This window comes from Hippopotamus amphibius, chromosome 15 (genome assembly GCF_030028045.1).
Source record: "Hippopotamus amphibius kiboko isolate mHipAmp2 chromosome 15, mHipAmp2.hap2, whole genome shotgun sequence".
NCBI lineage: Eukaryota > Metazoa > Chordata > Mammalia > Artiodactyla > Hippopotamidae > Hippopotamus > Hippopotamus amphibius.
The window spans coordinates 39,541,797-39,555,392 of record NC_080200.1 but is presented as its reverse complement, the minus strand read 5'-3'; the positions used below and the strand labels follow the sequence as shown (position 1 = coordinate 39,555,392).

General features: G+C 43.4%; 1 protein-coding gene across 2 annotated transcripts in view; it reads left to right on the top strand.

Moving 5' to 3' along the window:
* Positions 1-13,596, top strand: part of EGFLAM (EGF like, fibronectin type III and laminin G domains) — a 181,406-nt gene that overhangs the window by 70,974 nt on the left and 96,836 nt on the right. For both annotated transcript variants that reach the window (XM_057709655.1, XM_057709654.1), the window contains exons 5-6: positions 3,588-3,705; positions 5,334-5,469. In XM_057709655.1, the coding sequence (XP_057565638.1) occupies positions 3,588-3,705; positions 5,334-5,469 (254 nt within the window). The remainder of the gene's footprint in view (positions 1-3,587; positions 3,706-5,333; positions 5,470-13,596) is intronic.

Below are 13,596 nucleotides of genomic sequence, written 5' to 3'. Positions count from 1 at the left end.
CACCAGAAAAGACTGGAAATAGTCAGCGTCTGGGAGGGTGACCCTCCACTTCTCAGGAGAGAAGGTAGCACTAATCTTCTATATCTAACAAAAAGTTTAGTTGTATTTTCATTGACATTAAGAACTTTTACAAGTGTAGTTTCCCTTGGTTTTCAGTGATCCCTTTTAAACTTCTGATGCATAAATTTCCATTTTTATATATAAAATAACCTGGCTTTCAGTGTTTATGATAAGAATTTTTGTTGATTTAAATATTATTTAATATTTTTCACTCATGTGTTATCCAATTAGAACTTGGTCCCTGGAGTCAAACAAAGCAGGACGCGAACCCTCACTTTGCCACTTAATAAATATATAACCTTGAGCAAATCATTCACTTTTCAGAGATTCCGTTTTCTCCTCTGGAAGTGAAAATAAGAGTGATACCTACCTCATAGGGCTGATGGAAGAATCAGGCTGTATATGTTCCTGGAACAGAGGAAACAATAAATGGTAACTAATGGTGGCTGTGTTTGGTATTGACACATAGCTGATATCTGCAACGATCTGTGGAACCACATCACCACCCCCATACTTCACACAGTGTGATGACATCACAGGAGGAAAGGATTGTAAAGCGCAAGCCGGCGAGAGTGTTAGGTTCGTCTGAACGTGTGTTTCCGCTTCCCTGGGAAAAGCCTGGGAGTGGCAGTGGGGAGAGGAGTGAGCCAGGAGTCTTGTATACACCTGCTGCCTCCAGCTTCTTAACCACCCTACTTGACCTGAAACCACGAGACAGATGGTGGAACTAGGATGCACAGATGCAGAGGATTAGAGCGGGGATGAGGGTGGGGGCAGGACCATCTGTTCAGCAAAGACCCCTTGTGCAGTTATATGTAGGTTGGAGTCAGGGGGCGAGAGAGGGAAGGGAAGGCTGGAGACAGACACCCTCTTGGAGGCTGTAGAAATGGTCTAAGTAAGGATTCAAAGGAAGCGGAAGAAGGGAACAGATCTGAAAGGCATGTGGAAGTGGCTGGGGGGAGGTGGGTGAGAGGAAGTCAGCCTCGTCTCTGGGGTTACGAACTCTGGGTCTGGGGCAGAGATGTAGATGCTGTTAATCGCGTTGGAGGGGTCACTAGGAGTAGCTGGTTCTTGATGAGGTAATCTGTTTATATCCTACATCTTGGTTTGATTTCTTTCATTCATTCACTTGTTCATTTATTCACTTGTTCATTTATTCACTTGTTCATTTATTCACTCATCAAAAAGCACTGCCTGAGTATTTGCTACATGTCGGGTAATGCTAAGCTTCGGGATGCCAGGGGAATACGAACCTGCTTCCTGCCTTCACGTGGGTGGGGAGGAGGTGACCAGTACACAGACAGTTACAGTAGAAGGTGAGCGTTGCCATGATTGAGGTGCACCAAGGACGCCAGGGAGGCGTAGAGGAGGGAGGCCTAACCAGACTGGGGGCTGGGGTCAGAGAAATGAGGTAATGTCTCCACTGAACTGAGTCATGAAGGATGAGCAGGGGTGAGCCAGGCAGGAGCGTGGAGAAGGGCATTTCATGTAGAGGGAGCAGCAGGTTCAAAGGCCCAGAGGCAAGGAGTTGAATGGCATAAATTTGAGCCCTGCCACGTGGTCAAGGGTGAATGGAATGCAGAATGTAAGGAAGGGAGGTGGCATGAGATGATGCTGGAAGCATAAACAGGGGGACTCAAAGATGCTATTGTAAGTGGGAAGTGACACGATCAAATTTGGGGTTTAGGAAGATAAATTAGCCGCTTGGAGTCCAGATGGGACGTGCAGGGAGTATCGGTGGTCGGGAGAGTCAGAGCCATGGTCATCATCACGAGGACTTGGACTTAAATGCCTGTAAGGATAAAATGACATAAATCGATTCGAGGGATGTGAAAGAGTGTTGGCAGCTGATTGAATGGTGGTTAGGGAGGAGGGGTGAACATAGAGAGGAAAGTGTGGGGATTGCTGGTTTGGGTAATGAGAGAGAGAACACAAAGGGTGAAGCGTTTTTTTGTTTTGTGTTTGGTAGTCAGAGGAGGGATGGTTCGTTGAGCTTTGGTTACATTCCACTTGAGTTGTGTGGTAGTTGTTGGGTAGGGAAGTCCAAGAGGCCGTCGCAAACCCATGTTTGGATAGCAAGAGGAAGGTTAGAGCTGGGGACGGTGGGAGATGTCATTCGAAGGTGCCAGACGCTAAGGGAGTGGTGGATGAGCTCAGGTAAGCAAGGCTGCCGAGTGAGAGGAGGTGGTGAGGGGTGAACTTCTGGGAACGACCAACACCTGAGGGGCCAGCAGAGAGTGGGGAGGGGGTGGAGGATACTTGGAAGGAGCGGCAAGGGCCGTAGAGGGAGACCAGGAGGAGCAGTCACGGTTTCCAAGGGAACCAAGAGCTTTAAGAAGAAAGGGTGAGCAACAGTATTGAAAGCTGCACATAGTCAGGTAAAGATGGGCCCGTTCCCACTGGGTTGGCTGCGGGGTTGCTGTGGTGACTTTGACAGGAACACCTCAGTTGTTTGTAGTGAGGAGAGGCCAGAGGGGAGTAAGCTGAGGAGTGAATAGGAGGTGCGGAAGCAGAGACAACGTCTTTAAGAAGGCTGTGTCTCTGGAGACAAGGCAGGGGTGCACGCACGGTGGAGAATCATGGATTGTTTTTAAGAGTGACCTGAGCACAGGAAATACTTACTTGAGCACAGAAGGATCAGGTAAATAAGGGAGAGGTTTAGAGATACGGGAGAAAGAGAAGGGGAGATAGATGGAATTCAGAGGCCAGGAGGTGAGCCACGCCCAGGACTGATTGAGTCCAAAGTCAGTATCCTTTCCACTACAATGTGCGGAGACCAGTGGGACCCAGGCTCCCACTTACTATTTAGCACTATAGCCTGAGAATAGAGCAAGCCTCTTCTGCTGGGGCTTTTCGGTCAAGGCTGTTTGTGCAGGTGAAGTTCACACGCACGTCCATCATCGGTCCTAGTGGTTCTCAGTGTGGGGTCCATGAACCACCAGCAGCGTCACTTGGGAACTTTTTAAGAACGCGTAGTCTCAGGCCTCTTCCCAGATTTACTGAACCAGAGACCTTGGGGGCCAGGCTTAGCAATTTGTTTCAAGAAGCCCTTCTGGTGATTCCGATGCCGTTTAAAATTTGGGAACCAAAGTTTGAGTCCCTGCTTTATGGATACAAATCAAGACCTCAGTTTGCTGTTGTGGCTAGTCCCTGAACATCGATGATGTGCACATGGAAAGAAAGAACTGGGGGATTCCAACCCTGGAAAAAATTGTTACCTGAATTTCAGCAGCCTGGTATTCTCATTGAAGAACTCAGATGTTAAGAGCAACATCTGGTAAGGTGAATGAGCGCCCAATTCTAGGAAGTGTATAGATTCCAATAAAGGGTAATTCTCTAGCCTTGGGAAATATGTCATGGTGTTTTCCTCTTTGCAAATTAAAAAACTTTGCCAGTTCTAGAGAAAGCAAAACAATCTCCCAAGCAAATTTCACAAGGGTCTGAAGATGCAGCCCTCATGGAAATTGTCTGGTTTGCCACAAAAGAACTTCTGATCATTGATACACTTCCTGTTTGGTCATTGACAGGAGGAAGTGATCGGAGATTTGAAACCAGGCACTGAATACCGAGTGAGCGTGGCAGCTTACAGCCAGACTGGCAAAGGGCGGCTTAGCTCTCCTCAGCATATTACCACCTTGCCTGAAGGTAAAATGGGTTTAATTCATTAATAATAGGAAAGTGATGGGTGCTATTCATTCACTCTTTTTTTTTTATCTTTATTGGAGTATAATTGCGTTACAGTATTGTGTCAGTTTCTGCTGTACAACAAAGGGAATCAGCCACATGTATACATATATCCCCATATCCCCTCCCTCTTGAGCCTCCCTCCCAGCCTCCCTATCCCACCCCTTTAGGTCTTCACAAAGCATCAAGCTGATCTCCTTGGGCTCTGTAGTAGCTTCCCACTAGCTATCTATTTTACATTTGGTAGTGTGTATATGTCAATGCTACTCTCTCACTATGTCCCAGCTTCCCCTCCCCGCAGTGTCCTCAAGTCCGTTCTCTACGTCTGCATCTCTATTCCTACCCTGCCACTAGGTTCATCAGTACCATTTTTCTAGATTCCATGTATATGTGTTAGCATAGGGTATCTGTCATTCACTCTTTCATTCAGTATATCAGTGAGGACCTACTATGTACTAGGCACTGTACTATGCTAGGCTCTGGGAATTCAGTGGTGAACAAAAACAGGCACAGCTCCTGCCCTCTCAGAACTTAGTGGAGTGGGTCAAGACATTATCTAACTAATATGTAGCCAGAGGTAACGATGTGCTTCCCATAGTTCTGTAAGATCTTCCTTTGTAAGATGTGATGTAGAGGTGCGGTAAGAATTCCCTGGGGACATGACTACTAAGTGGAGATCTGATAAGTAAATGGAAATTAAGAAAGTGAGGAAGAGGAGCGAGAGAAGAGATTGTATAGGCCAGGGAATCCAACAGAGACTCACTGAGGTGGCACCGCGCTGGACACTGGGGGACAAAGATGGCGTGAAAACATCATTGCTCACGGAAGCTCATTGTGAAGGGAGAAGCACATGGTAAACAAGTAGCTCCAGTGCATCTGAGGTCTGCCCACCTGGCTCTGGAAATGCTCAGAGGAGGCACTTCCTCCACCCCAAGGCTCCGGGAGGGTTTCGGAAAGAACCATATCTTTGCCCAGATTTTGAAACCTACATTGGATTTGCTAGGAAGAGAAGGCAGGAAAAAAAAATGTTTCTGGCCGAAGCAATAAAGAGAGGCTGGGAGGTGTGAAAGTCTGGATATGAAAGTGGTAACAGCAGTTTCCTTGGGGTGACAGGATCATCCCGCATCTTTACACATGAGGGCTTTTTCCAGGTGTCTTACCATGGGTATGTACTCTGATGATGGGCGGGGAGAGATACACACACAAGAGAATTGAAAGTAAGTAACAGCTAAATCAAAAAGCATTTGATTTTCCTTGAAGGTAAATATCAATTCTGACATGCAAACAGAGGTTCTAAAGAGTACACAGCATTGTGCGTCCTGGGGTCAACAGTCTGGACATAATGTAGTTGGATTTCCATCCAGAGTGCTTGCGGGGAAGGGAGACCAGCTCTCATTGACAAACCTTGCAGGAATCCAGTTGAAAATCCAGTTGTGATTTGTGTGTGTGTGTGTTTATTTGGTTTGGATTTTCAGGCTGTTCTGAACAGAGATGTTTAGGCTGTAGAAAACACACATTTTTTTTACACATGAAACCTCTCCCAGCCGCAAAGACCACAGCCAACTCTAGTTGTTTGCTGTCCTGCCTAGATTCCTGTCTGCCTCCAACAGCACCCCGAGAGCTACACGTCACCATGGTTTCTGATGCCGAGGTGGCCTTATCTTGGAAACCTGGAGAGAGTGAAGGAAGCTCCCCTGTTCAGTACTATTCTGTGGAATTCATCAGGTAAGTTTGTGTGTCACATTCAAAAGCCAAATATATTGACCTCAGGTATTCCAAACGTGATAGACGTCTCCATTGCATGTGTATTTAAGAGATGACAAAGACTTGGAGGCCTATATTCATACTCTGATTTGGGCCAGCACCTGTTCCCAGCCCTCTTCGATGGTGGGTCATCTGGTAAACCTGTCTGTGCTCACCTCACCTTTTGCCAATTTCCCCACCACAGTCAGACTGTCCTAGGCTCTGAAAACTCTCGAGACACCCCTGCCAGGCTGCCTACTTTTCAAGCTCAAAACTTGCCCCCCTGGCTTTGAAACATTGTGTTTGAAGTATATATTTGATGGTGACTTTTCTCAAGGGAGAGGGGAAAAAAAAAAACCCTCTAAAAACAAGTGCAATACATTGTTTCCTTTGCATCCCTATTGCTGTGGGGCAAGTTTCTTGGTTTGGTTTCAGCTTTTTTCTCTGGTTTACCTCTCCAGCTCTCATATGTAGCTTATCAGAGGGTAGAAGAGTGATTAGAAGTTCTTCTAAGAAATTACAGATGTAAAAACATGGATTCTCAATGCTGCTACGTAATTTTAAGGAAAAACAAAAAACACCGCAACCAACCAATGAACAAAAGTAATTCCCCATCTAGGGCCCTTCCTCTGAACTCTGGTTGCAGTTGAATTTTGAATTGAAGCACCTAGCTGATGAAAAACAATGTTTGTGGAGTTGGTATTCTCTACATTAAAGGTGTTAGGGTTTGTCTGAGGCCAGTTGCTTCACGGATTCATAAAGAGACTTGTTCAGTACTTCATTTCTGAGGCTCTCTGAAGCTGGGAAGAAGGATCCTGCCATGATTTGATTAGCTCTGCTTCTGTTTCTTGACTTCCTAGCTTATTTTTGGTAGTAGAAAACAGATATTTGTTTCTTCAAGAAGTACTGCACTGAGTCTCTTTAATGCTTGAGTACAGAGCTTGTTTCAGGCAGGACTTATTGAATTGCAAGTGGCAAAAGCTTCTGTAATGCATTGGCCCCTGTGACTGTCAAGTCTTGTGACAAGTCTAAATTTGGGAAGACTAGCTCCGTGTCACATCAGCAGTCTGTCTCCATGCACCTCTGTGCTCTGCTTCCGCCCTTTATTGGCTTTATTTTCAGGCTCTTCCAATTTGGTGGCAAGCTGGCCACCAGGCACTGAAGGCTTGCTGTTGACTAGCTTAGCTTCCCACTGGAAAGAGAGTGGCTCTTCCTCAGTGGACCTATTAGAGTCTCAGTATTCATTCTGGTTGGCCCGGCTCTGGTCCCTCTTCATTCACTGTGGCCAAGGAAAAGAGTACACTAATTGGCCAGGTACTTATATTCTGAGCTATGGAACTAAGAACTGGTGGGTCATTCAGGCCTGAAGTACACACATGGATTGAAAGTTCAAGAGGGTTGGTTCCTCAAAGGAAAGTTGTGCTGCAATTAATGGAAAAGGGAGGAATAGATGCTGGGAAAATTTAAAAATACATAAGTAAAAGATGCCCCCAAGCAAAGCTCCAGACCAATGCCCTTCACTGAGGATAATTTACAATCCTGCTGTTGAACAGATTTGGGAGGCAAAGCCCGCCATGTGCCTGGAGTAGAAAAGGTTCTAAGGCTGGTTCTAATAGTGGTTAAACTGTAAAAATGGAAAGTCCTAAAACGTCAGCTTTCTCATCCATAAAACTTGGAGTGAAACTTAACATTTCTAGATTACTTGTCTAACACCAGCAAAGCAAAATTTAATACTTTAAAATTTTGAAGAAACGTGCAAAGATTTTTCCATAGTAGCCTGGCCGCTGATCTATGTAGCCTCCAGCGAAGGTGGTGGTTATCATTGACTATTAATTTTGTAGTAAAAACATGTATTGTTTTAAGTCTGTCATATTGGGGAAAGGTGGAAATCGCAGTTTCCTAACCTGTGTGTACAACCGAGAGTAGAAGATGAGATGCACTTAGAACCAGAACTGGAAGCGAGTGCTTGCTACCTCCTCTGCTGCCAGCAGGGGGCCCTGTGCAGGTCACTTCACTCCCTTTAGTCTCAGTGCCTCATGAAGTTTGGGGTCTCCAAAAGGAGAGTATTTTATGAGGACTCGGGTGCAAGTAATTTATTTTATTTGGAAGCAGGAATGAGAAAGTCAGGAGAGGGAAGGAGGACAGATGACTGTGTGTTACAGAAGTCACTTCTACTGACAATGGGGCTTTTCTAGGGGTCTGATTCCACAGAGATCTCTCTGGGGCACACAGATTTCCTCTCTAATTTGCCTATCAAAAAGACAAGAGCCATTTACCCATTGGCTTCTGTCCTGTTTTTGTTGATCGAAAGTCTCCCCAGGTACAACTTCCCACCCTTTTAGGCTCTGCTGGCCTGTGGATTAAGGAGGCAGGTCCAGGCAAAGAAGGAAGAGTGATGTGAGCAAAGCGTGTGCTTGAGGTTTGAAGCTGACCTTGCCAGGTGAGTTGGGCTTACATGAAACTCTCCACATCACAACTGCTGCTGAAATCAGAAATGGGACAAGCAGAGGCAATACAGGCCCCAGAGGCATTGATTACAATGTCCTTATCTGCAAAATATGGGCGATAACTTCTTCCAGCCTTACAGTGCATCGTTAGGAGAATCAAGTGAAGTCACATATGAGAAAGAACTTTGTAGATGTCAAAATTTAAACAAGAGTAAGGTATATATGGGTGTTATGTGCCTGCATTTAACAAGGATAATTCTTCTTCAACAAAAATGCATCTCAACATTCAGAACTATTTCTAACATTTGAGGGGCTCAGGCCCCAAATTCTTATGTATAAATATATTAAAAGTATATACCACTTAAAAAAACTGTTAAATTTTTTTTTGTCTGTTCATCATAACAAATATACCTTTGCAATGTCCTGGAAAGCTAACCTCAAATTTAGAATTATTAGATATCTTGGTGTTCCAAATGGAACATGGTAAAATGGGGAAACCCAGATCCTGGTTCCAGCCCCTATACTAGGCATTCTGTTTCTGTTATCTCTTCCAGAATATTGTAACCTTGTTGAAGTTATTTTATCTCAGAACCTGCATTTCCTCATCTGTAACATCCAGCTAATGCAACACTCGTAGTTGTTGTTCATAGTCTTCATGGAGTGTTTATGCATAGTAGACATTCAATATCTGTTTATTTCCTTTCCCCTATACCACTATTTTTCCTTTACAAAGAAAGAAATTGGGACTCAACTGCTTACGTTGCTTTGCCAAAGTAAAATGACTGGTTAGGGACAAAATTAAAATTAAAACTGAGGTCTCTCAACTTCCAGCCCAAAACCCTGTGTCCCCTTCTTGTCCAGGATTCACCTTCAGAGATGGAAGCATAGACTCGGAGCTCTTCCAGCTGAGGAAATGGGAAGCCTCATCTTGGGCTGCTGTTTGCTGCTATTCCAGACAGAAAGCTCTCACAGCTTGTTGTGGCATTTAATGTTTGCAAAATAAATCCCCACATTCATTTGTAAACATCTCAGAGCCTATCCCATTTCAGCTGAGAGCCTGAGGCTATGTGTTTAGAGAGAGCTTTCCTGGGCTTTAAATCAGAAACTGCAGTTAGTGGGAAAGGCTTTGGTGGTCTACAGTTATCTGTTTTTTTCCAGAGAGGTCTGCTTAATGTTTAACATTGAATTCTTTTTTGCCCAGATACCTACTGTGTACACAAACACCTGTGACAGTTCTCTGGGTGAGCCAAAAGTTTCTTTTTTCTATCCCAGAGGCAGGCCTTTGACAGGCCAAGGCTAGGAAATTGTAGAAATCAGTGTATTGCCAGCGGTTATCCTCAGATTTCACCCATCTGAATGTGAAGTTCTTGTCTGAGCTCTGTCCCTGGAAGATTAGGTTCCAGTCCTCTGCCTTGGTAGGCGCTTATACATCAGTTGCTCTTAATGAACGAGGATAATGATGTCAAAGGCATTGTTAGGAAATGGTCTCAAAAAACTTTTAAGGAAATACATTACTGGCTAATGAGAGATTAACCTGAAAAATTACACTAGACGAGGGTATGGGGTACTGACTGCTTATTTGCTAGTGTTGTTCATATTTTAGGGGGACAGTCCATGTGTTTGTGATGCTCTCTTAGGTCACAGGCTTAGGGCCAAGCAAATTTTTGTTCTTTATCCAACTTCTACCTCCTGTAAAATGGAGGATGCCGACAGGGTGAGCACCTTGAAAGGGTGCTCTCAGTGACTGTATCAGAGAGGAGGCCTGGTCTCTGGCAGGATGAGAGTAATCTTCATAATCTCTCCCAAAGTTGGCCTGGGGACTATTCATCAGCTTCCTCATTTACAGTAGATTTTAAATTTTTAATCAGTGTAGAAAAGATTTGAAGAGGCAAATTCTAAGTAAGCCTGCAGGCTGTAACATGTTTTGCAGTGTTTTAAATCTTTTTCCTCGTGCTTTTTCTAAAACAGAAAAACCATGCATTTGAGGTAGGAAGAATATTTTATTTCTAAAGTGATACTGAAATTTTCTTTGTGGGCAGCAGTCTTAGTGTTCATTAAAATAAGAACCAAGCATAAGTATAGCTACCTATGTTGTGAAATATTTTAGCTATAAATATCTGAGAAACTTTCCTCCTTCTGCCTAAGAATTTCCCAAGGGTAAGTACTTTTCTCACAAGCGAAAAATATATACTATGCTGGCAATGAAAACCCAAAGGCCTGGAAAAATAGTCCTTACCTCTGATGTTTCAATTGAGGTGCCACATTCCATATATGCTATCTATCAGGTTGGTTAAAGGTGAACATAGTTTTCATTTAACTTACCTATACAGTAAGTCCCCTGCATATGAACGTGTTCAGTCCCGAGAGTGCATTTGTATGTCCAATTTGTTCGTAAGTCTAACAAAGTTAGCCTAGGCAACCAACTAACACAATCTGTTATGTAGTATTGTACTGTAATAGGTTTATAATACTTTTCACACGAATAATACATAAAAAACAAACACAAAAAGTGAACAAAAGATTTTTAATTTTACAGTACCAGCTATATCACTGCTGCTTTAACGCTTGCTTCTGGACATCCTGGGCTTGAAATAAAGATGCTGTACTATGGTACTCTGTACCAGAGGTCACCAACATTTTTTGCACCAGGGACCAGTTTCATGGAAGACAATTTTTCCACAGATGGAGGTGGGGGATGGTTCAGGCGGTAATGCGAGGGATGGGAAGTGATGGGGAGCGGCAGATGAAGGTTCACTTACTTGCCTGCTGCTCACCTTCCTGCTGTGTGGCCCAGTTCCTAACAGGTCTTGGACCCACAGTGGTCTGCAGCCTGGGGGTTGGGGACCCCTGCTCTATACAATACTGTATGGTAAAGTACACAAAAGCACAACCACTTGTAGAGGATGCACACACGTGACAGTGTACACCAGATACGTGAACTAACTTACTTGATTGGACATGCGAACGCACATTCACATCTTTGAAAGTTTGCAACTTGAAGGTTTGTATATAGGGATCTTGCTGTAGTTTTTCTGTAGGTGTAACCTGATTGGTTAAAATTGCTTCAGAGTTTTGCATTGTCAATTGTTGGAAAGGACAGATTAAAGCTTTCAGTGGCTATTTTTAATAAAAAGTCCACTAAGGCTAATTTTGGGTGCATGTGAAAGTTCAAAATAATTATGTGTAATTTAGGGACACGGGTCAGGAAATGATCTCTAAATCTCAGCCCAAGACAGTAATACTTATAAATATGAAAGAGCAATGCTTCTTCTCTTTTCCCTTTCACACCTTTCTGCCTAAATAATTCCCTGGTCCCTTGCAGATGCCTTCCATAATAAGACTTGCAAAATTCATCTTCACGTAGAGCTGCTTTTAAGCTGATTGCAATGTCTGCATATTGGTTTTACTTGAGAATCTCAAGATCATGCACACCTGGGTGGGTTTTGAAAATTATTTTAAAAATTGATATTTTTGTCAAAAGTCATCTGTCTTTCCATCCCATCATCAGCTTCATCAGTCTACAAGTTAACAAATGAATTTAATTAGTTTCCTCCTAGGAAGTGACCCTGCCGTTACTGAAATGAGGATCAAGTCTGGGATTCAGAGGTGAAGCTGAACGGATTATGGATTTTCCTTGAATAGTTTTAAGGGATGACGTGATGTGATTCATGGTCAAGGTCACAGGCTATGAAGGTTAAAGAAGTGTTTCATTCAGAATAGAGACTCACAGTCCAATGCTTGGTATCATCTCTTGGGTTTAAGTTTGTCCAAATGTGGAATCAGAAGACACAGCTCTGAGCCAGCCTTGATTCCAATTTTAAGCTTCCTTCCATATGAAATAAGGCTGGACTGTTTGACCTCTAAAATCTGGTGACTCTGATTTTCTGTCCTTGTGACAAAGGTGAGGCAGTATAGGTGGTTTATTGCACAGGGCTCTGGACTTACCCCCTGGTCCAACCCTTTGCCTCCACTACTTTTAAACCATAAGATCTTAGTTGGATTACTTAACTTCTCTGTACCTCAGACAGAAGAATGGGGATAACAATTTACTTGCCTCATAGAGTTGTTGTGAGATTAAACGAGTTGATACACCAAAAAATGTGCAGAATGGCACCTGTTATAGAGCAAGTGCTTAATCAGTGCAAACTATTCCTATTAAGATTTTTATGATAGGTCTTTTCTGCTTTCCTTTATAGCTGTGTTCTTTCTTGGCTAGAAGTCTTTACGCTTGTTATTCTCTGCCAGGAGATTCTTCTTCTGCTTTACCTAGGTAACTCTTGTTCATCCATCGGTTCCCCTGCTTAAATACCACTTCCTCCAGGAAGCCGTCCCTGAATGCCCGCTCCCGCCTGAGACTATGTTAGGTACACCTGCAACATTTACTAGCAACGCTCAGCACACTTGTAATTTATTACTCGTTCGAAGTCCATCTTCCTTGCCAGGACAAGAGGACCACGTCTTGACTTGCTCCCCTCTGTGGAATATGGCACCCAGTACGGAGTCAGCATACCAGGTGTCAGATAGGTGCTGGAGAACATTTGGGCACAGCCAGTCATGTGATTGAATTCAGAGAGTGACAGCAACTAGGTGCCACCTTGCACAAGATCCTTGACCTCTCTGAGCCTTACTTCTGCTGTAAAGTAGTGATGATTATAGTGGATACCTTGGGAAGGTTAAATAGATGTCTGTACAGTACTTAGAAGAATGGCTTATGAAAGAATTTTTTTTAAATGTCAATTCTTTTCCTTACCCTGAGCCCCATGGAAATGGAAATGTATCGCCATACTAGTCACAGGAGATTCGATAAATCCTTTACCACTAATTTCCGAGGCACACAACAGTAACCAACATCTTTCCTTACCAACTGCAGAAATAAAAGGTGGACAAAATCCAGCCTGGATCTGCACGCACGTCCCCTTTCCTTCTCCCGATCCAGCTATTTATTACTTTTGTTTTCTCATCATAAGAGGGTTAGTGGTATGTGGTAAAGCTTCAAATAATACCTAATGTATAAGACTAACTTGAAAGCTCCCCTTGTGATTTTATTTCATGTTGAATGATAGCTTGTGTTTTGGAGCCCTTCATAACACGCAAGTGAATTGCCAACTCTTTTCATAGCGTTTTACTAGAATTTATGGCAATAACTGGGCAAATGGCTGCACTATTTAACAGTGATGTAGCCCTGTGTTGGTTTTCCTGCCCCCCAAAGTATAGAACTTGATATATTTAAAGAATCATTCTTACACAGTTAATTAATTTGGGGGAGGATGGGGGAAAAAAATCTCCCTTTCTTTTGAAGAAATTGTTTAGGAAGCTGTGCTCTTTAAGTATAAGCCTTCCTTACCGCCAGCAATAGAATTAGAAATAAGCTGGAGTGGGCTTGTTTGGATGTCTGCTGACATTTCATATTAACAAATGGTGTTTCATGAAAAATTCCTTTTTCTTACCTTTAGTTTCCAAATTGAAAATCTCAGAAACACCTTCCAGAGTGGGGCCTAGTCCCAGAAATTCTGGGTAGCAGGGTGATTCTGAATGTTTTTGAGGACGTTTGACCTACAGTTCTACAAATTGATCCCGTAAAGCTTCAGTCCCTCCTACCGTGAGCTTTCCTGATGTAATCCCTGGTCAGATTGATGGGAGCTGACACAAATTGAATTCTTGT